Source organism: Miniopterus natalensis, chromosome X (assembly GCF_054644295.1).
Source record: "Miniopterus natalensis isolate mMinNat1 chromosome X, mMinNat1.hap1, whole genome shotgun sequence".
In the NCBI taxonomy this organism is placed as follows: domain Eukaryota; kingdom Metazoa; phylum Chordata; class Mammalia; order Chiroptera; family Miniopteridae; genus Miniopterus; species Miniopterus natalensis.
Window position 1 is genome coordinate 29407999 of NC_142103.1, and position 23075 is coordinate 29431073.

Sequence of the window (23075 nt, forward strand, 5' to 3'; positions counted from 1 at the left end):
ACTTTGCTTTCTTGTTAGGGAAGAGCATGCTGTCAGCAAAATTATGCCCCAGAATAAAACTTCTTCAAAAAAGGAAAGCCAAAATAAAATCATTTTTAAGCATATAAATAAAATAGATCCACGCATTTCCTGACAGCCTGAATGAGAAGGTCCATATTTATCTCAGTAAGCTTTCAGCATTAGACTTTAGGAGCCAAAGTGACAGTTTTGGACTCAGCCAGACAGTGAGCCTTATATATAAAGACTCAAAATAGATTTCCTTTGTCCCTAGTCCTGCCAAAGAGCCATTTTAGGTGCGTAGGAGAGGCACCGAGCACACTAATGCATAGTGCCCTTATGCTGAGTGGGAACAATGGATGGCTTCGCCTTACCTGACTTTTCTTGATTGGAATTTAGAGCACCAAAAAATCTGAAAGGTAATATGTTTCTTGTGATTTCATGGCAAATGTGTTTTTTGCCTTTCTTCTTTTTTTATACATGGAACCATTGAAAACTGAGAGGAAAATGCAAAAAGTTTGCCTTTGTATAATGGAAACAGATAATCGAGCTGTGGGCAATCATCTCTGCTTTTGATCATTCTGGGATTAGAGGAATCCTTCATACTTGTAGAAATAGACTGTGTCGAAAGATACAGAATACCAAAATAGATTTGAGTAAGAAGAACTTTCATCCCAAATTTCAACAGAACTCAAGGCCAACTTTTTAATATTTGAAATGCCTTGTAACTGTTCTCTTTTACAACCAGCTCCTTTTCCTCTACCTTTTTCCCTCCCTTCTTTCTCATTGCCTTTAATAAAAAAAAAAAAAAAATTAAAGGCCACTTCTAGGATTTTGATACTGTGTTAAGTTCTGGACAGAGCAAAATAAATGGGAGAGAATATGGGCTCTCTTTTACAATTTGCAAGTAAACTCATATGTAAATATAAGTGCTTTGAGTGATATATTAATTTATATAGGCATAGAATGAAGTAGAGAGGATTTGGGTTTCATATTTAGGTAAGAGAAAAATGGGATTTTTTAATCTCTTCAAATTAGTCAGAGAAAACTCTGTAAAGGAGATGGGATGACTGCTCAAATAGAGGAGCAGGCTAATGTCCCTGAGATAAGCAAAGGGGGTGGGTAGGGTTATAGGAGAAGGAAAGGGATATGAGATGGTGGTTAAAGGTGGTTTGAGGAAGGACTATCTGAATGCAATTTAGGCCTGATCCTTAATTTAGTAAGTAGCTATTACAGACTTTCAGGAAAGGAAATGGCATTTATAAATTCTATAAGTGAAAAATAAACTTTATATAAAAATATCCATTCTGCCTTCAGTCTGCTGCCTGGGAACTTCAGCAGGGAGGAGGCTGTAACAGCTGTGCTAGGAAATAACCTGTGCCCTGGGCCATAAACATGATGGAAGGGTGGTTTAGGAGAACAAGCTGGAAGTATTTGGCATGAGACGAGTGGACGACAGAGATACATTACAATTACTGTAAGGTCTCTGGCTTGGGAGGTCCAAGTTACTTTGGTGTCACTCCTTGTGATGGCTTGGCTTAGGGCAGGTGGTAGAAGTAAGAGACGCAGCTCTAGCTTCAGCAGGTTGGCCTGCGGCGTGGTGTAAGGAGCCTTCACAGGACTCCAAAGAGAGTCAAAACTCTACGACAGGAGGACAATAACACACTTGTTTTCAACTTGGCCGGGGCCTCTATGGAGGGCCAGACTCGTGGGCTGGGGTTTGTATGTTTGCTGTTTACCTGAGCTTGGAGTGATCTGAAAGCTTCTTTAAGCACGTCCTTGTATTTTCTTTTGAACTCTTGGTCTGCCTCATTGAGGGGGCTCATACTTTCCCAGTGTGAACTTACGTGGTGGTTGTGGTATCTCATTCAAACAAGAAATGCTTCCTGAATTAAAATATTACTAGGAACTCTTAGCCCTAAAATGTGACATGGAAACTTCTATAATGTGCACATGTGTGTGTGTGCGCGCGCGCATGTATGTAGCATGCCATATACAACTGTAATTAATTGTCCTGTATAAGTTATTTCACTTGGCCTTATATAGTTTGGGTGTCTTATTTTTCTTTGGAAATATAGAGTACACCTTCTACTTCATTTGTATCCCCCACAGAGCATAGTATATATAATAGAATGTGGACTGCATGAAATTGAGCATCTCGGGAATTTAAAATTATTGGTTGATCTTAAAAAAACCAATGTTAAAAATGAATAATTTATTGAAAAACAATGATAGAGAACATCATAAATTCCATACAACCTCAAGTTAATTTCATATATTTTACATTTTTCTATTTCAACTATAAATTAATGCCTGTTATGATCATTGAAGTACTACAAAATTCTCAGATGTGTTATAAATCATTAATAAAAAGAAAATATTTTCAGTGATGCTGCATCTTTAGTTATGCTTTATTGTGTTCTCCTTCTGTGAGAACTGGTAATCTAACTAGAGCATGTATGCTAATTATCAATTAATGGCTGGCCAATCTTAACCCATCCCTGGGCAAATCTGGTTCTGTTTGCTTCCTCAACTAAATAGGGGAAACTGAGTCCTGGCCCACAGGCAACTTGGTGAAGATTTTACTCTTTGAAAATGCTTTTCTGATGGAAAGTGCCAGACAGATACTTTCATGACACAGTAACTTTGAAGTTGAACAATAAAGGGGCTACTTTAAAATGAAACCGGAAGGGGTGACAGATTGGTCAACAGGGATTTTGAAACTAGAACTGGCTGGAACGTCAAGGTTAACATTATTCTCCAGCCACTTCTTTTCGTCTCCCACTTGTTCCTTTTCCCTTCCCCAAGCAAAGTATCAGATAATCTGGAACTAGGCCTTACCTTTCCTTTTAAGAAAGTGGCATAATGCTAGTTCCTTGTGGTTTTGGAAGGGTGGGTGGGGGGGAGTCCCATTTGGCTCCTCACCTCAGTAATTTCCTATGATGACTGTTCCTCTGAATGATATTTATGGGTCCACTTTTCCAGACAATTGCCTTGGAAAGTTATGTAATCAGATGTTAATCTAAAGACAAGTCAGACTTAAAGGTTATGGAGTGTTGAATTTGTCCAACGTTGAGCTCCTGTTCACAGGAGAGCCTGGGACTCCTTTTGTGCTAGGTTAGCTTTCTCCTTTGCTGAGTCTGAGCACTTGGAATATTTTAGTGTTGGCCTGCTGTGACTCACTGCCTGTCCAGTGGCTTAATAGATGCTTAAGCGGGTCCACAATATGTCTCACATAATTAAATATCGGTGCTATGCACAAAAGGACACGCTTTTATGCATTAGCTATGGGGACATTTTATCATCAGGCTCTCATTTCCACTTTCTCAATACAGCACAGTAAAATACGGTATTTAAGAATTTTTATGCTTTGCTCTTTCCTATCCCCCAAACCTGATGAAATGCAAGTTTCCATTTTTGTCATCCATGGTGAGCAGATCTGTTCCATCTCAGTTGCAGGAAATATTCTTAGCAAACACTTACCCAGTGTGTTCAGCAGCAATCAGGCCATTGACAATGATGTAGAAGTTTATTAGAACATGAGAGAGGAATTACCAACAAGTAATTCCGGAGTACTGGCTACCAGGAGCCAAATGCCTCATAGGCAGAAATTCATTGAATAGCATGCATTTATTATATGTTGGCTGCCTGAAGTTTAAACAATGATCTCCAGCTTGCTACTAGACCCTCCCCAGCATGCGAGCCACCCACCAGTTGCAAGGCATGATGACCCGACAGATAACCCGCCCTCCTTGGTAGCAGTAGGGATATGGGTAGTAACCTAGTAAAGGTTCACAGACGCGGCGGCAGTAGCGGTTGCCTCGACGGCAGTAAATACAACAATAACCTCTCTCATCCAGCATGGGGTCAAATTCTATTCCATTTTCAGTCTGAAAGAAGAAGAAGCCAGTGTTGGAAGGGAAGGTTCACTAGGAAGAGATCTACCAAGCAAGGGAGAACTATAAGACTATATGAATGGGGGGGGGGGGGGGTCTGGTGAGAAATTAAGCTCCTTGGCCTGATCATGGAGATATCTCAATAGAGATCAAGATTGACTTTGAATGAGCCTCCTGGGGATTCCGAGTTTGTTAAATATTTTTTTGTTAGAATAATAATCTTTCTCCTTTCAATGACTTTGATCTGAGGGATAGTGAGCTTTTGAGGAGGGCTTTGTTTTTCCTCTAACAAGAAAACAGAAAATAACTCACATAGTCATTTATTGGAAGTTCTTCTTCGCTTGCTTGTCTGGTGTGACGAGTCTTCTCCATCTTCACTTGAGGGACCACCCACTGCTCGTTTTGTTCAATGCCCTTTTTTTCGGTGGTAGGAAAGTGAAGATCTTCACCATCCTCCTCAAAGTCTTGTAACTCCGAAACTAAGGTAAGAAATACAAAGTAGATATACAACTGCTTTGCGAAAGTTTCTGAAAGAAGTGATTGGGAGAATAGCATTTGGGGGTAGGGATTTTTCCCTGTGTCTTCTCACTGCCATCATTTAGGCGTACATGAACCACTTTTCCAAACTCTTTCAACTGATATTTTAAGGAGATTTTCCAAAACAAATTAGACTGTTCCCATGTAAACAGATTTCTTCTTTGCTCATTTGATATTAAACATTTACTGCTTTGCCTCGTTAGCATACCAAATTAAAAACTGAGGACAGGGGACCTCTGTGTCTTCCAAAATGATTTTACCCACGGTAGGTACTCAAATATGTTTATGTTGCCTGATTTGATTTAGGACCCTCTATCATCCTCCTCTTCCCTTCTTTTTCCTGTTTTAAACTTTCTATTTAGAAATAATCTTAGATCACAGAAGAGTTGCAAAGATAGTATAAAGTTCCTGTACACCCTTCACCCAGTTCCCTAATGTTAGCATCCTACATAACATCCTACATAATAAAATGATCAAAACTAAGAAATTAGCATTGGTACAATACTATCGACTAAACTACAGACTTTATTCAGAGTTCATCATTATTTCCACTAATGTCCTTTAGAAAAAGGATGCTGAAGCAGAAATTCTAGAATGCAATTCAGGATACCACATTGCATTTAGTTGCCATTTTTAAGGCACAAGAGTACCGATAGGTGCCTGCATTGGTTAGAGTTGCCCCTCTTGGGTAATATAGCCATCTATGCTGTACAGAATGAGGGAAGCCAAGTTCTGTGTTAGCTGGGCAGGAAAAGATATCCAGAGACCTTTGTCTTCTCTATGGGCTGACTGGAAGTTGAGCTGGACTCTTCTACTCTGGATCTCTAGCCCTCAATTACTGTTATAGCAATTCCTAAAACAGCCACAAAGACATTTGTATTGCAGTGACTGTCCTATCATCTGGGGAGAATGCCACCATTTGACACAGAGAATCCTTCTTGAGACAGCAGAGCATTGTTTTGGCTCTTCTCTCCTCTGGTCTTGGGTTGAACACACAGTGGTTTGAGCAATAGTCTGGTAACCCGATTGCAATGAATATAGATGTGCTAAGAAAGACAGATTAGCTTTCTGCTACCATTGGTCACACTAGGGTGATGTTACCTTTGCTGGGATATTTAAAAGCCTGTCAGCATTAATTTATCTGATTTATAACTTGGCTGTGAAAAATTCCCTCCTCACTGGCAGTCAGCATATACAGTTTCATCTAAGAAGATATAAGCAGATCATTTGTTTTCCTAGAAATGTAGTCTCTGAATGCTGGGAACATTAACCTGTTACTGACTTTGGAAAGAGGGGGAAGAAGAGGAAGAGAGGAAGGGCATACCTGCTATTAGAGTGGGATTGATCCAATACATGGTCACATTATCACAAACCTCCAGAATTTTGGAATTTTTAAGAAAGTCTCGGTTTTCAATAGGCTTTTCTGCCGGGACCCAAATCACCGACTGTTCAAAGAAAGTTGTGGTAATTTCTTCATTCTGGGAGAAGAAAGTAGTTCAGAGTGAGGATGGGCAGAGGAATTAATAAAATGAGTGAGGCATTATAATATACTGAAAGAAAAATGCACACAGCTGTATTTTGAGTCTGAATAACAATGTACATCCCAGGGCTGCCCGGGAACTTGCTCTGTGCCTTGCATAGGGTAGGTGGTCCCCTTGGGAGAGTCAAGAACCAATCCCCCTTTCTAACAGTAAGGTTGTTCACTGAAAGAGGAGCTTCTCTGCTACCATTTCACTTACAGTCAGGAAGGCTCTCCATCAATATGTGGACCTCCTATTGGGCCATGTAACTTTTAATTTGGGCTCCTGGAATCCTGAGTGACTTACATTTGTTTTCTCTCTCTTAAATGGATGTTGTGAGTGCCTGCCTTGTTTTAGGTTTGCAAGGATTTGATCTGAAAGCGAAAAAACTGTTATAATTTAAACCGATGAGATCAGTGAAATAGCAACCAAACCCAATAGTTTGGTTTTACAAGATTTGCCTGTGAATAGTAGCTAGATGGAATGCAGAAGATGTCCTTTTTGTTTTAAAGTCAACTCCAGCTTGTATCTTGACTGACCTCACCCGGATTTAACTCCTTTCATTCTAGATGTTTAGTTTGTCTCACAGAGTGTTATCCCTTTAGGCAGCCTTTCTTATATTGTCCAGAATGCTGCCTTCTCCTCAGTTTCTAGTACTGGAAGTCGTTGTCTTGTATACTGTGGATAAAAAGGGGCCACATACTAAACCCGACAAGCTCAGGGAGGCCTGCATGGTGGCCTTACAAACTTAGAGACCTTAATTAACCACAAAGGATGGTCCGAAACGAAAACTTCCTAACTAAAAGCAAGTCATGACAAGTACTCAGGTCCTAGGCCAGCATCTTCCTTGACAAAGGTCAATCTTTACCTGGAGTGAGCCTGTCTATTGTCTTTTTGCATCTAGGGTGACATGCCTTTGGAATGTCAGAGTCATCTCATTTTCCCAGACCCCTCAGGGCACAGTCTCCCACCAGAGCAGAGACCACAGAGCCCCTCATTGTTACCTTGTTCCCCTCCTACCATCTCTAGGTGCTGTAAATGTTAGTTGTGAACTATCCTGTACCCACCAATGTAAAAGTATGTGTCTCTCCATTTTACTCTTTATATAATCTCAGAGATTCTCCCACTTTGCTTTCTCCAGGCTTTTATCTTCTCTGATTCTAATGTATAAAATAAGGTGCAAAACTGCCACTTTCTGGAGCATTTTTTCAATCCGTTGAGATTTTTGCTTCCTGGCAATTGTTGTTAGTTTGATTCAAATGAACTCATAAAAATTCTTACAGGTTTGGGCATTTCTTATGTTGACAATATCTAGATCTTACTCCTTGTCTTTTGGGGCTTCAATATTCCACCCTCCCCCCCTTAATAAGGCTTTTCCTTTTCTCTTTTGTTTTGTACTAGCTTTATGGTTTCAGTGTTTTTATTTATTCTGTGAAATCTGGCTTTGTACAATTTTCCCCTAATCATTTAAAACTCTCAAGTCTTAGTTCTTTTGCTTTTTTGTCTATAAAGACCTTGGGAGGCACTGAAAGGGACTGTATAAAATGAGGTTTGTGTTCTGACTAGCTTTGTTAGCAAAATCAGGGCTATTTTTATACCTGCTTTGCATGTTTAACATGCATAAACCATGGATGCAGAGGTGAGGGAAATTCAGAATAAGAGGGTTTTTGTCATTCAGGGTCACACATTTGTCTCATAAAAAAATCTGCAGCCTGAATATAAAAAATAGGTTTTTCTTGAAGATAAAGTAATAGTGCTGTCACGAGATGAATACATATGTGATTTAAAAGATTCAGCAAAATTAACTGAAGAATAAATTAGGGCCAAAATGAGACATTATGGATCAGTGCCTTTATTTATTTATTATTTATTTATTTATTTATTTATTTATTTATTTATTTATTTATTCAGAAAAATAAATCCTGTTGTTTCAGTTTGGACTCTAATTGCTGGCTGGTCCTACTCAAAATCTTACATTATTTTCTTTAAAAAGCAGGATATGCTACTGGGAATAGTAGCTTTTTATCCTATTCATTCTCCTTTTGTCTTACCCTTGCCTCCTATAGAATGTCTAATATCCTGGAAGATGTTCTGTTCCTCAGATGCGTCTAACTTATGCTTATTTTAAAAAATCTCCTAAGTTTTTACTACCATGGACCTTAGGAAATCTTATTTTTCTTAGAAATTCCAGTACCAAGTGTCTGTAACTTTTCTGGCCATGAAGAGGCCAGTAGCATGTGCATGGGAACCAATGACAGCTCTGAGACTTGGATAAGGGAAAGGAAAAAGTGCTCCCACCCCACCTCGCCCCCCAAAAAAGTAAGAAAAGGAAAAGATAAATGGGTAGATGAGAATTAAGATGGAGAGAGTGGGTAGGAGAAAAGTAAAAAATAACGGGAGAAAAAGGTATTTACAGTATAGAGAGGACACCATGTCACTGGCATAATTTCACTAGATTTACTAGTTAAACTCTAAAAAAATCCTAAATAAACCAAACAAACATTTGTTTCTTCCTGGCTACAGTGGGGATATGCTGTCACAATATAGCCTTAGCTAATGTTTCCTTTCTTCCTCCACTGATAGCAACATTGTGTAATTACAGACAGAATGTGAGAAAAAAAATTAAGAGCCTCAGGGGCTTTATTAGATGTCTATATTTTAGGCAATAATCTTTCATCTCCCACTAGGCTTTCAGGGGCCATTCAATAATTGCACCAGTAACCTGGCCTAGCAGTGTGCTTTCAGAGAAATTGCATTACACTGTAGTTTTCACCTTCTTTGCTTTTGCCTTTCTCAGTGAAATTAAATGTGGATTATTCCATTAGCAGCCCAGCATAAAAGGGTATGCTGAATGAACTGAAATCTTTAAAACAGGTGAATGTTATAGTGTGACAGAAGTGGCAAGGAACCCCAGTGGCCTTGGAACTTTTCTTTCTAGGACTTTATCTTAGGCAGGATTGATTTTGTGCTACTGCTCACCGCTTTTACTAGAAATCTTTGGTTTGGGAGCAAAGGTACATAATTTTAATGGCTACACAGGTTTAAAAGTACAGTGTTGGACCTAAAAGCACGGATTTATTTTTTTGAAAGTCATGAGTTCAAGATCCCAATGTGCTCCTCACTATCTGTGTGACCTTGGGCAAGCCACTTTTCGATTCTGAGTCCCAGTTTCTTCAACTGAAAATGGGGATAATAATAGTACCTATTTATAGGGTCCAAGTGAGAATCAAATAAGAGCAAAGCATTTAGTACAATGACTGGCACATAGTTAGCACCCAATAAATGATGACTTTTTCTGCCACTATTATTCTTACATACCTCATCTATTTCCTCCTCTGGTTCAGAAAATTCAGGAATCACTTTGATCTGAGTTTTGATGAAGCATTTTTGAAGACCTACAAAGTAGATGCCAGTGTATCCCTATAAAACAGAAGAAACAAAACAAAACACAACACCTCCTGAAATAGCCACAATTAATGAGTTCCATTGTCTGTCAGGGCCCTAGGCTGGCAAAATTTGAATTCCAAGGGAAAGCTTTGTCTTATAATTTAAATGAAGGCTACAGGCTATTTTAAACTCAACTAGATTCTAATATTTTAAGTGGGAAGCCTTTGGGGGAAAATATCCAACTTACATTTTTAAAGTCATGTACTTCCAATGTTTCATCAGTGCCATTTCCACTTCTGAATATTTCAGTTCTGGTTACAGGATCAATTTCCATGTAAATCTTCTTCTTCTCTCCATTGCTGTAGAAAGTGTGCTCCATGTCATATGTCTGGAAGAACAGAGAAAACAAGCTCTAAGATACTCAGTGTGTTCCTTCATATGACACTTTAATTGGGCAACCTCTGGGGTGCCTTTTCTTTCCAGAGTCTTTGTAGTGAAGTGCCGTCTCAGCAGTTGCCACTGGGAATTTTCTGAGACTCAAGATTAAAGTGAGGTGCTTTCTGGCACTGGGGCTGATTTGGGGATCACTTTGGAGCCAATATTTTGTATTCAAGCCAAGTTGCTGAACTAATTATTATGAATTCCAACAAACAGCAAATGATATTTTGCAAATTAGCCTATAAAGTATTTGTGTTGAGCAGAGGGATCACCTAAAACCTGTGGCGTTCCTTTAAACTGCTACTCATACCTGCCTTTCTAAGTGCTTAGTGGTCACTCCTCCCTCCCCATGAAATTTATTAGGGCTGAGACAAAATTTGAACACATTTAGAATTTTTAGGTATTGTTCTTTATCTCTGTATCTCTCCAGGGCTTTAACGTTGATTCCACAGTCTTTTTAGAATCTGAAAACCATTCTCCTTGGCCAATTTTAGGTAATAATCTTACCCTGGTCTGAATTGCTTTCTTTTGCCCTTTAAACTCCAGGAAACATGTATTCCCTTCCTTTAACCTTATCTTTTATAGGTTAACCAGCACTCCCCACCCCCTCAGTTTAGTCCTGAATTCTCTTTGCCAGACATGATTTAGTTGGTTTCAAGGTCTCCAGATTCTCCTACATATAGAATCCAACAACTGTGTCAAGTGCCTTGCACTAAGTAATATGGAGTCTCCCAAGAAGAATGCCATGGAAAGGTTGCTTATCAGGTCATTCTTGAGTGGTTGAAATAAAACCCTGGACTCTCTCCTGGCCTCTAAAAGAGGCAATTCTCTTTCTAAGGACCAAGAGGACCAGTCCTACAGAGTGTCCCAGTTTAGGAGCAAGCCCATCACTTATAACTGAGGACATTTTTATAGCCAAATGCAAATTACAAGCCTAAAGGAATTTGCTCCCTGTCACAAACCAGGCCAGACCTGATGGTGCCATATGGAAGTCTATCTTATCCCTGTTGTTAGGAGGCCTTCAGCTATCAAGTTTCTTTATGCTCATTTTTCCTTACAAACATTTTTTTTTTTTTTGTAAACTAAAAGCTTGAAAAGGGAAATCATCTAAGAGCAAATGTTGCTTTCTAATGATATGATTCCCATTGGCAGCTATTTACAGCTTGCACTGGTTTATGTTGTTTTTTAAAGTCTGCCGGTGTCTGTGACATGTTAGTTTAACCTGGTCAAATTTTCCCTAACTCAAGAAGAGAAACAAGTTGGAAGAGTTTGTAGAAACGATGTTACTTCAAGCGTGACATGTCTGTGTAGTTGCTGAATAGGAGAACAAGAGACAATGTCCTTTACCTCTTGGTAACCCTACAGTGCCTTGGACATGGCCAGCACTTAAGTATTTGTTGAATAAGTTTTCCCCACCAATGGCCATTTCTCATCTTCTTAAAGAGAGATTTTGAGCATTGGTAAGGTATTTTAAGAGCCTGTATTTTAAAAGGGAATGTAAGCAGTATTTAGAACCTTCCAGCAACTGCAGAGTTAACTCAGGAAGTCTGGCCTGGTTTGTGACAGGTAGCAAATTCCTTTAGGCTTGTTATTTGCTTCTAGTTATAAATATGTCCTTAGTTCCAGCTCTGCAGCCAGCTTGAGAAATTTCTACCTATGGCAACAAATTGAGCTCTCAGTTGGCCTGACCTAAGAAGAGGAGAGAGGCATCTACTTCAGTTCCAGTCTTGTCAGATTTCCCAACAGGAGAGAATTTCTTTAGAAATACTATCCATTGTTGAGACAAATGTCGACACCACTAGTCATTGGGGGCGGGGTAGGGTGTTTGTTTCATCAGTAGCAGCACTGATGGATTATTGCATGGAAAAATGAGGTTAGAGACTAGGGGATGTTGGAAGGCTGCCTACCTGGGCAAAAGAGAAAATACAGGCTGTATTTTCAATCACTTGTAGAAGACTATGGAACCATACTGGTGACATTTAGAATTTCAGTGTACTTTTGTGGAATGAGTTTTCCTGCATTGTTGGCAATGCACTTCACTTGGACACCTTGCTAGATGAAAACTATTGGAAACTGCCAAGCTCAGCAGATCTTAATTATTTTTAACATTCCTTCAGAGTTTTGTTTTGTTTTGTTTTTGGTGGAGGAGGAGGGGGGGGGTCTATTTTGATTGTATTCCTTAACCAACTTGTTGGCTTTTGTGTTAGCAATGGTAGGTTGTTAAATAGAGTGGGAGCAGAATGACTTCATTTATGCGTGAATCCTGGGTGGGGTGGGGAGCTATATATTCACCCAGATGGAATTCTACTATCAAAGGTGTCCTTTTGGAACAGACTATCTTTTGTCTAGGAAGATGATGCCGGTGTCTCATTTTGGACTGTTTGGGGATGAGTTAGAGCAAATCCAGACATACTGTCTCGCCCGGGTCCCTGCGGAGCACATTGACCGGATAATGGCTATGCAAGCTCCACTGGCCCATATGAAGACTGAGCTCATGCCTTTGGCCTCAGAAGTAATTTTCTCTCTACTAAGCTCACTGGCTCAGGGGCTGAGGGTCTTTCTGGAGATGGAGGAATAAATGGTTTTGTCTTCTCCAGGCACAAGCTAAAACAGAGACAGGATGGCTGGCCTGGGAGAGGTGTGAGTGGGCTCCCAGTAGCTCGCCTCAGAGTGCCCCCAACTCAGCTTTGTTCCAGGAAGGACAGAGTATGATGACAGACTGGGAAGTTTAATCTAAGAAGGTGTTTCTAGCTTCCCTTTTCTGTTCTTGTTATATCCTGTTCATTTTGTACCCTCCTAGTCCTTTCCCCTCTTCCAATTTCCTTCTAACCCCTGTCTAGACATCTAGGGATCTCCTGGTGCTTCAGGTACCTTATGTCAAAGAAAAAAAATCAATCTTATAAATGATTTCACACTAAGATGTTAGCTGGGTATTTATCTGTTAAAATAATTGAGTGCAATACTTAAAACTCAAAGGAATGAATTACTAATGTATTTTAAGTACAATGGCACCAGCAACAGGAGATATTTGGGGAGGCAAAGGCATATTTCCAACACCACTCGATAGGGTTCTTACCCCACCCACACATAAGGTTGGTTTTAACCGTAAGGACCAGCACAGTGGAGTGGAACCAGGAAGCCAATGGAGTGAAATATGACTCAGAAGTGAAATGAGATACGTACATGGTGAAGCCCAGGCAGTGAGAGATGTAAGAAGACCACACTGACAAAACATGAAGAGAATATAAACTCATTTCTCTTCCCTGCCCAGGAATTCTTTCCTCGGTCCAATTAAATCCTCTACTCAGGCAGCAAATGAGCCCTAACATCCCCCTTTCACAGTTTGCCCTGTTTTCTTGCCTCAATTTGTGACAATCTCTGAGATCAGAAAAGAAAGCTTTTTTATAAAGAGTAAAGCTGCCTCAGACCTCGGTGTGATGGATCTGTTTGGGGGGCAAGTAGGTTTAGCCTGCCCTGAAAGGGATTTGAGGGCATTTGGCTTAGGTTTGTTTTTTGAAGCCTGTGATTAATCTAGCTGCTCTTCTCTCCACCTTCATCCTTTACTGTCTGTTTATGAGGTACACTCTCCAAAGGTGAAATACATGCTCAGAATAGCTGGCTAGCAGGTATTAAGCTCGAAGGAAGGGAAGGGAATGCATTGTACCATATTATTACCAACCTAACCTGTGGGAATTAAAGGGCCTCTGGGTATTTCTTTACCAACACAGAGCAGACAGATTGTTTCTTATGCAAAGTTGGACTTCTGCATCTTCAATCACCAGTTCTCAGCCCTGAAAAAAATTGGCATAAGCAGCACAGACATTCCTCTTTTTCAACAAGAAAAATACCATTTCTTTCATCTACAGACTCAAGCTGGCTGGGAAGTTTTCCTCTACTCATTCCCTCCCCCACCTATCCATTATTCTTAAATGCAGCTGAAAAACAGTGGAAAGAATCCTCAGACCAGATTCTAGTTCTAGCCTCAACTCTGCCATTTACAGGCTGTGTGACTTTGGGCGAGTCATCAAATGTCTCTGGAGGCTCCGTTCTCATCTTTATCCCCCACCCCTTGCCAGATACAATGTTGAATAGCTGACAAAATCAATTCTGCTCATATTTGGGCTGATACCTGTCAGGTAGACCAGTGGATTGCCACTACCTCTTGATCACTTGGGTTGCTGTCCCCTTACAGTCCAATTCCACTCTCAGCCACTAAAAACAGGTCCCTTTGAAGACCCAGGTTTACCTTGTTGATGCCATGTAAGTTTCTTAGCAAATGCTGCCTTAGGAAAATGAAGAGACTGAATGAGAATGTGCCCACAGTAGCCAGAGTCCTGATCTACAGAATCAGAGTGACCCTGAGTAGCCTAGAGCAAGAGCTGGCCCGGTGAGAGTTTCTATTCAAAAGTGGGCTGTCTCCCACAATGGTTTAGGAGGAAAATAAAATGAAGAGAAGTCTTCTTTTTCAAAATGCAGATATGGCACTGTCTGGTGAAGCTCAGTCACCCTGTTAAAGCTATTCAAGCTACAACTCCAACTTTTTCCTTGAGGGTTTGAATGCTTCTCCAGACCCACATGTCACCCACCAAACTGCTTTGTAGGAAAGCCCAGGGAACTTGGGGAGGAAAGTTGTATCTCCTGTGTGTCTCAAAGAGGAATGAAGAAAGTTGGTCTCTGGCCAATGCTAGCATTAGATAGTCACAAGAAAGTCAGACCCAGACTTAGCCAGAAGGTACTTTTTCTGAGCAAATGATTTTCAGCCTAGAATGATATTGGGCTTGAAATCCTGAGTGAGACTGTTTTAATGGTTGTCTGTAGTTGAGGTGGTGGGGATGGCAGAAGGATGCTCACCTATCCCTATCACTTCTCATCTCATGCTGGTAGTATGTAGATTTGAGGGGAGATCTCAGGGAATTTTTTGATGATTATGTGGGCCTTAGAATTTATGGTTTCCAAACAGCCCTAAAGTCACCAAAAGTTCCTAGATATGGCAGGAAGAACAGCTTTAAATTAATTTAATTTATTATTCTTCTGCCTCATTCTACAAAGCATTGGAGGGAATAGGCTACAAGATCTGTGCTACGTCTGAAAACTTTCAGTTTAAGGGCTGGATTTTTCCGACTTGTTTTCTCCATGTTGGGGTAATTAACTGGTGAGTTGGCTCCTGGTTGTTTCAAGTTAAATGTGCAATATGGGGAGCTTTAAGCAAGAATGTGTGCTTCAAAGTCCCTGCACAGTCACTGCCTGGAAGTGAAGCCTCAATGTAATGCTCTCTCAGAATCTCTGAGACTGAACAGATCCCCTTGCTTGGTTAAGAAAGCTGAAAACAAGAGGTCGATGGATTGGCTTTCATTCAGCCCAAGTGGCTCTTGTATGTGGTTGTGGTTTAGGGGGCCTGTTAGCCTATAGGGGAGCTCAACAACACACCCAGACTTATTCCTCTTTGTTTCACTTTATTTTTATTCCTTCCTCTCTTCGGCATGCATGTGTGTGTGCTGTGCATGCATGCACACATGCACACACACATGCACATGTGCTCATGCCTGAGGTCTGTAAGGAGAGGGAGGGAGTCAAGTATGGTTTAGTTCCCATTTGGGATCAAGAATTTTGGATCTTTTGTACACACCAAGGTGGGACATAACGGAAAGAGGGGGAGGACTTACTGGCACAGAAATGTATGCACCAGATGTGGAATATTGAATAAACACTATTTACAAACAGATGTTGAAAAACAAAAAAAAAGAGAGTGGTGGGGGTTAAAGGAGCAAATGCTAAGAGTTTGGAGAAAGTCCCAGGATGGCAAGTAAGTCACTGCCATCCATAAGCACAACAGCATCAATAGGTCCCTCCACCATGGGCCCCAGAGTCCTCACAGGTCCCACAGACTTGTAAAGGAAAGTCCAGACAAGCCTGGGTTTTAATCTGCTAACTGCTGTTTCCTGCTAGGTCATGCTCCGAAGCGGGGGGAGGACTCTTTAATTTGTGCAAAATGCCTGGATCCTTTTCCTCTGCAAATCTTTTTACCAAGACACATCTGACTGTTCTACTCTTCCTAGGATTCATAAGTCAGCTTTGAGGCAGGCTTATTGGCAGTATTAGCCAATGATTAGACCATATATATTAGATCATAGATGGCCTCGTGGGCTCTTTGTCTGGGAATTGGAGAGTTGTAGACTGAGAGAACCATTTACAGCTCCAGCTGGTTCCTTATGTTACAATGGATCCAGCCTGATCTTGTAGTGAAGTCCAGGACTTAAATATTAAATGCAATAAATGAGAGCTCCCCATTGGGATGGAGAACAAACAATCTTTGTTCAAAGTGAATAGACCCAGGAGACACCTAGTGTCTTTAAAAAAATTTTTTTTTAATCCTCACTAGAGGATATTTTTGCCATTGCTTTTCAGAGAGAGTAGAAGGGAGAGAGAGAGAAAGAAAGAGAGAGAGGGAGAGAGAAAAACATCGGTGTGAGAGAGACACATCAGTTGGTTGCCTCCCGCACTCCGAATGGGAAGGAGATCAAGCCTGCAACCAAGGCATGTTCCCTTAGCCAGAATCGAACCCCGGACCCTTCAGTCTTCGGGCCGACACTCTAACCACTGAGCCAAACCAGCTTGGGCTCTATTGTCTCTTATAAGATTACATAATAATAACTTTGTTCATTTCTGAGAATCTCTTTGTTGAAAATTACGTCCCAAGATGGATTACTTCACGAGAGATTTGATTCTTGATAAACTTCATTCTATAGCATGCCCCACCATTTCTGTGTATGCACTGATTAGGTTTTATTTTTGGTTTGAGAAATCACAGGATTGGTTCTTATAATCCACAAAAAAGAAAAAAAAAGAAAAAAAGAACTGGAGTGAGAAGGAAAGATAGTATAATACAGAAGCAGAGGGGGCCATGAGCAGTTAGTGAGTTTGGCACCTTGCAAGATAAAAGCAAGGTCCCCACCTGGTCATTTATAGTTGCACTGAGGCAAATAGCGTTGTAAGTTTAGAAAAACATGGAAACTCAGAATAGCATAGTCAGTACCAACAGCTACAATAACACAAGAAAGGCCATCTGGCCCATATTTAGGTAGGCATGTATGGGTGGTGAAAGGGCTAGCTATCTAGCATACTCAGTTAAGTACATAGGGACATGGAGAGCAGAAGTATTTATTTTCCTCTAACTCATCTGTGATTGTCAGGAGGACCTGAGATTCAATCGTGGGACAGCATAGCACCTTGTGAATTAGCTAAGTGGTAGCAGAATTAGATTGGAATGCATTTTGGCGCTCTTGTTCAGTTGCTATTTCCTTCCTGATCTCTATTGCTTTGCCCATCTTGCTAGCCTGAATATGGTTGACTTTTCTAGAAAGACAAGTGAACAGTAAGTAGTTCAGAAGCAGGGAGCAGTCATTATCTTTATCTATATCTATCTATCTATCTATCTATCTATCTATCTATCTATCTATCATCTATCATCTATCATCATCTATCATCTATCTATCTATCTATCTATCTATCTATCTATCTATCTATCTATCTAATCTATCTATCTATCTATCTATCTATCTATCTATCTATCTATCTATCTATCTATCTATCATCTATCTATCTATCTATCTATCTCTCATCTATCATCTATCTATCATCTATCTATATCATCTATCATCTATCTATCATCTATCTATATCATCTATCTATCATCTATCTATCATCTATCTATCTATCTATCTATCTATCTATCTATCTATCTATCATCTATCTATCTATCTATCATCTACCTATCTATCATCTATCTATCGTCTATCTATCATCTATCTATCTATCTATCTATCTATCTATCTATCTATCTATCTATCTATCTATCATCTATCTATCTATCATCTATCTATCTATATCTATCATCTATCATCTATCTATCATCTATCTATCTATCTATCATCTATCTATCATCTATCTATCTATCTATCTATCTATCTATCTATCTATCTATCATCTATCTATCTATCATCTATCTATCTATCTATCTATCTATCTATCTATCTATCTATCATCTATCATCATCTATCTATCTATCTATCTATCTATCTATCTATCTATCTATCATCTCTATCTATCTATCATCTATCTATCTATCTATCCATCTATCATCTATCTATCTATCTATCTATCTATCTATCTATCTATCTATCTATCTATCATCTCTATCTATCTATCTATCATCTATCTATCTATCTATCCATCATCTATCTATCTATCTATCTATCTATCTATCTATCTATCTATCTATCTATCTATCTATCTATCATCTATCTATCTATCTATCTATCTATCTATCTATCTATCTATCTATCATCTATCTCTATCTATCTATCATCTATCTATCTATCTATCTATCTATCTATCTATCTATCTATCTATCTATCTATCTATCTATCTATCTATCTATCTATCATCTATCTATCTATCTATCTAATCTATCTATCTATCTATCTATCTATCTATCTATCTATCTATCATCTATCTATCTATCTATCTATCTATCTATCTATCTATCTATCTCTCATCTATCATCTATCTATCATCTATCTATATCATCTATCATCTATCTATCATCTATCTATATCATCTATCTATCATCTATCTATCATCTATCTATCTATCTATCTATCTATCTATCTATCTATCTATCTATCATCTATCTATCATCTACCTATCTATCATCTATCTATCGTCTATCTATCATCTATCTATCTATCTATCTATCTATCTATCTATCTATCTATCTATCTATCTATCTATCTATCTATCATCTATCTATCTATCTATCATCTATCTATCTATCATCTATCTATCTATATCTATCATCTATCATCTATCTATCATCTATCTATCTATCTATCATCTATCTATCATCTATCTATCTATCTATCTATCTATCTATCTATCTATCTATCTATCATCTATCATCTATCTATCTATCATCTATCTATCTATCTATCATCTATCTATCTATCTATCTATCTATCTATCTATCTATCTATCATCTATCATCTATCTATCTATCTATCTATCTATCTATCTATCTATCATCTATCTATCATCTCTATCTATCTATCATCTATCTATCTATCTATCCATCTATCATCTATCTATCTATCTATCTATCTATCTATCTATCTATCTATCTATCATCTCTATCTATCTATCTATCATCTATCTATCTATCTATCCATCTATCATCTATCTATCTATCTATCTATCTATCTATCTATCTATCTATCATCTATCTATCTATCTATCTATCATCTATCTCTATCTATCTATCATCTATCTATCTATCTATCTATCATCTATCTATCTATCTATCTATCTATCTATCTATCATCATCTATCTATCTATCTATCTGTCATCTATCTATCTATCTATCTATCTATCTATCTATCTATCTATCTATCATCATCTATCTATCTATCTATCTATCTATCTATCTATCTATCTATCTATCTATCTATCATCTATCTATCTATCATCTATCTATCTATCATCTATCTATCTATCTATCTATCTATCTATCTATCTATCTATCTATCATCTATCATCTATCTATCTATATCTATCTATCATCTATCTATCTATCTATCTATCTATCTATCTATCTATCTATCTATCTATCTATCTATCTATCTATCATCTATCATCTATCTATCTATCTATCATCTATCATCTATCTAATCTATCTATATCTAATCTATCATCTATCTACCATCTATCATCTATCTATTTATCTATCTATCATCTATCTATATCATCTATCTACCTACCTACCTACCTGCCTATCTAGAAAGAGCTAACTATAAGCGTTGGGTGATTCCTGAAATCCTTTCTGGAACAAAGTAGAAAGAAAAAGGCAAAGTAGACTATTTTGCTCTTCGTTCTCCCTCCTACTTAAAATAAGGTAGCTTCTGGGACTAAACGAAAGTGGGTATGGCAGCAGAGGTGAAGAACCCAAGGTGGCTTTGCCTTACTTCTCTGTTTTCTTTTGGACACTTGTCCAGTTGATTTTCTATTTTCTTCCCCACTGACTTTCCCTCTGAGTCAATCCATATTCTTTTCTCTCTGCTCCCATCGCTCCTTTGGCTCCTAATGGGCCATGCCAACCCATTTTCTTCTTGTCTCTGATCTTCCCTCCTGCACTTGTGCTTTTCCCTCCTTACATCTGTTGTCTAATAGAAATGAGCATTTCATGACAACAAATTAATAACAACAGCAACCCACATGCAGAAATAAAAATGTGGCAAAGCCAGAAAACCATCTTGACACCTTGTAGCTTGGACATTTATTAATTTTCTTTCAAGTGAAAATTGTTGGCATGAAGAGACTTTGATTTTAAGTAACACCTAGACTTGCCCATTGCTTGTGAGCCCGGGAGTAACAATAACACTAAGGCACACTAATACCAACTACGATGGCCAGCCAAGCTTCACCAAATGGCCCTAATATCAGAAGCTATCTGAAATACCTGTGATTTATGACTTGGTGTCACTTGTTTCTACCTTGTAGCATTACTATCTCAGTGGGACTGTGACAACTGTGGCTGGTGAGGAGATGAAAAGCTCTAGTTGTATTTATTTTTTAGGTCATAAATAAATGTGAACTCAGGTATGAAAATCGCTCCTTCTGAAAAGGAGTTTGCTGCCTGTCCTCACAGCAGATGCATTAAGTCAGAAACATAATCCCTGAAAATCCTTTGCTGCCATTTCTGGTGGTTTCTTCTTATGTGGTAGTATAATTACTTTTCCATCAGTTTCTGCCCAGATAATTGAAAGAAAGATGGAAAATATTTTTTTCTTACAGTAAAAATTTTGCTTCTAGGAAGGCTCTTAACTCCTTAAAGCCAAGCAGTACAAAAGAATGGCTAATTCTACAGCCTATCATTACTAACCGAAATACAAAAAGCACATTTTCCTTTACCAAAATAATTAGGCAAATAAAGAAGAGCAAAATCTTGATTCAGTTTTTCATACCACCAGAAAATAAACACAAAAGGGACTTAATGACTTTCATTTTCAGACTAATATACATGTCAATCACTAATTAAATTCAATCAAATTCGAAACAGAAGCATTGGACCATAATGTGCATTTACTTACTTTTTTGGGTGTCTCTGGCCAGAAGTGCTTGCCCCCCCAAAACAAAACAATTAGAGTTAAGGCCAGGATACCAAACACCAATCCACAAATCTTAAGTGATTTACATATCTTCTTGGATTTAAAAGCTTCTGCCTAAGCAAAGAACAGAGAAAATAAAACAATACACAATAATCCTTAAAATAGCAAGCCATAATTCAAATCCACCTTTGATTTCACTTTCTAATGTTCACATTGCAATACGATAAGTCTGTGCAGCCATATTTCTGCTCAAAAGGGAAAAATATGAATCAACTTACATTTAGAATGTGACAGTCCTCACAGTTCTCTGGAGGATTCTTGGCCATGGTCTCTCAGCACACAGCACTCTTTCCCGGCTTTGAGAGAACTGAGACCACTGCTGAGGTGGAGTTGCAAGTGCGTCGGCTAACAGATGCCAGAGGAGAAGCTGAATTTATATGGCTCAAATATGTCATACCAGAGCCTGAGGGAGCCCAGGGGGATCCTGTGCTGCGATTTGTTACATAGATATACCCATATATGTATATAACTTCTGTGCACAGAATTCAATCCAGAATGGCAAAGACAGAAGGTTATAATGAAAACTATTGTCCTGGGGGTTGGTTTGGAAGGGGACCAAGCCTAGGACACATTGAAATGATTTTTCATTATGAACTTAAAATATCAGTGGCAATACATACTGCAAACTCCAGAAATAAGCAAACAAAAAAGAAGAGGAATGAAGTCCTGATTTCAATTCCATTTGATTTAACAAATATTTATTGCAGGGATATCAAATGTCAGGCACTGTGCTTGACACTGCAGAGTCAGAAATGAGTAAGTATTGCCTCTTCCACTATGTTAAAGTTCTTTGAGGACTGAGATCAATATGTACTCACCTAATTATAATTAAAAACAGTATTAAAAAGGTTAAATATAAGTTTTCTTTATCTCTTTATCCAATCTCTCAGATTACTTTCTTTTTCTCAGTTCTCTTCCTTAATCTGTTCTTTAATGTTGCTATTTCTTATGGTCTATCCTTGATGACCTTCACACTCTATACATACTTCTTAGGTGATCTTATTCACTTCTATAGTTTAAAATATAACTTATGTATCAATGATTTACAAATTTATTCTACCTCTTGAATTTCAAAACCATTTGAATATATCTACCTGGATGTGCCTCAGAAATCTCAAATGCAACATGTCCTGCATCAAACTCTTCTTTTTTCTTTTTTAAATTTTATTTTTGTTTAAAATATTACAGATGTCCCTTTTTCTCCCCAATGACCTGTTCCACCCCAAACTCTTCTTTTTTTAATACCCCCTTTTCCCACTCTATTTTCTTTCCTATATTCCTAACCTTGGTTGGTGGCTATATTAGTTTACTAGGGCTTCCGTAACGAAGTCCCACAGACTAGGTGGCTTAAACAACAGAAAGTTATATTCTCACAGCTTTGGAGGCTAGAAGTCCAAGATCAATGTGTCAGCAGAGTTGGTTTCTTCTGAGATCTCCCACTTTGCCTTGTAGATGTCCTTTTTCATTTTCACACGGCATTCTCCCTCTATTCATGTCTATGTCTTAATTCTTCTTCTTACAAAAACACCAGTCATATTGGATTAGGGTCCATCCATAGGACCTTATTTTTCCTTAATGACCTCTTTAAAGGCCCTATCTCCAAACACAGTCTGAGATAATGTGTACTAGGGCTTTAACATGAAATTTTTTTTTTTTGGGGGGGGAGGGCGGCACAATTCAGCCTATAACAGTGGAATCATAACCCACCCAGGCTCCAAAACCAGAAACCTGAGGTTTGTCCTAGATTTCACTTTCTTTTCCACATTCCCTTTTTCCAATAAGTCACCAAGTCTTTTTTTAAATCTATGTTTCTATTGATTTTCTTTAGAGAAAGAGGAAGGGAGAGGGAGAGGAAGAGAGAAATATTGATGTGAGAAACATCTATCAGTTGTCTCCTGTACGCACCCCGACCAGAGATTGAACCCACAACCTGGGTATGTGCTCTGACCAGAATCGAACTGGCAACCCTTCAGTGCAGGGCACTACACTCAACCAAATGACCCACACTGGCCAGTGTGTCACCAAGTCTTATTGATTTGAAATTCTTAGTTTTCAGTCATTCTTCCTTCTCTATGTTGAC

At 38.7% G+C, this 23075-nt stretch overlaps 1 protein-coding gene across 1 annotated transcript; it reads right to left on the reverse strand.

Annotated features, from left to right (window-relative positions):
• Positions 1-2208: 2208 nt before the first annotated feature.
• On the reverse strand, positions 2209-21340 carry TNMD (tenomodulin). The gene is made up of 7 exons (XM_016195748.2): positions 21214-21340; positions 20918-21049; positions 9585-9725; positions 9269-9370; positions 5755-5908; positions 4206-4372; positions 2209-3887 (listed from the first exon to the last, which is right to left on the reverse strand). Exons 1-7 carry the CDS (start codon positions 21259-21261, stop codon positions 3678-3680), a joined length of 954 nt encoding a protein of 317 aa, XP_016051234.1. The 5' UTR covers positions 21262-21340; the 3' UTR covers positions 2209-3677.
• Positions 21341-23075: the final 1735 nt, after the last annotated feature.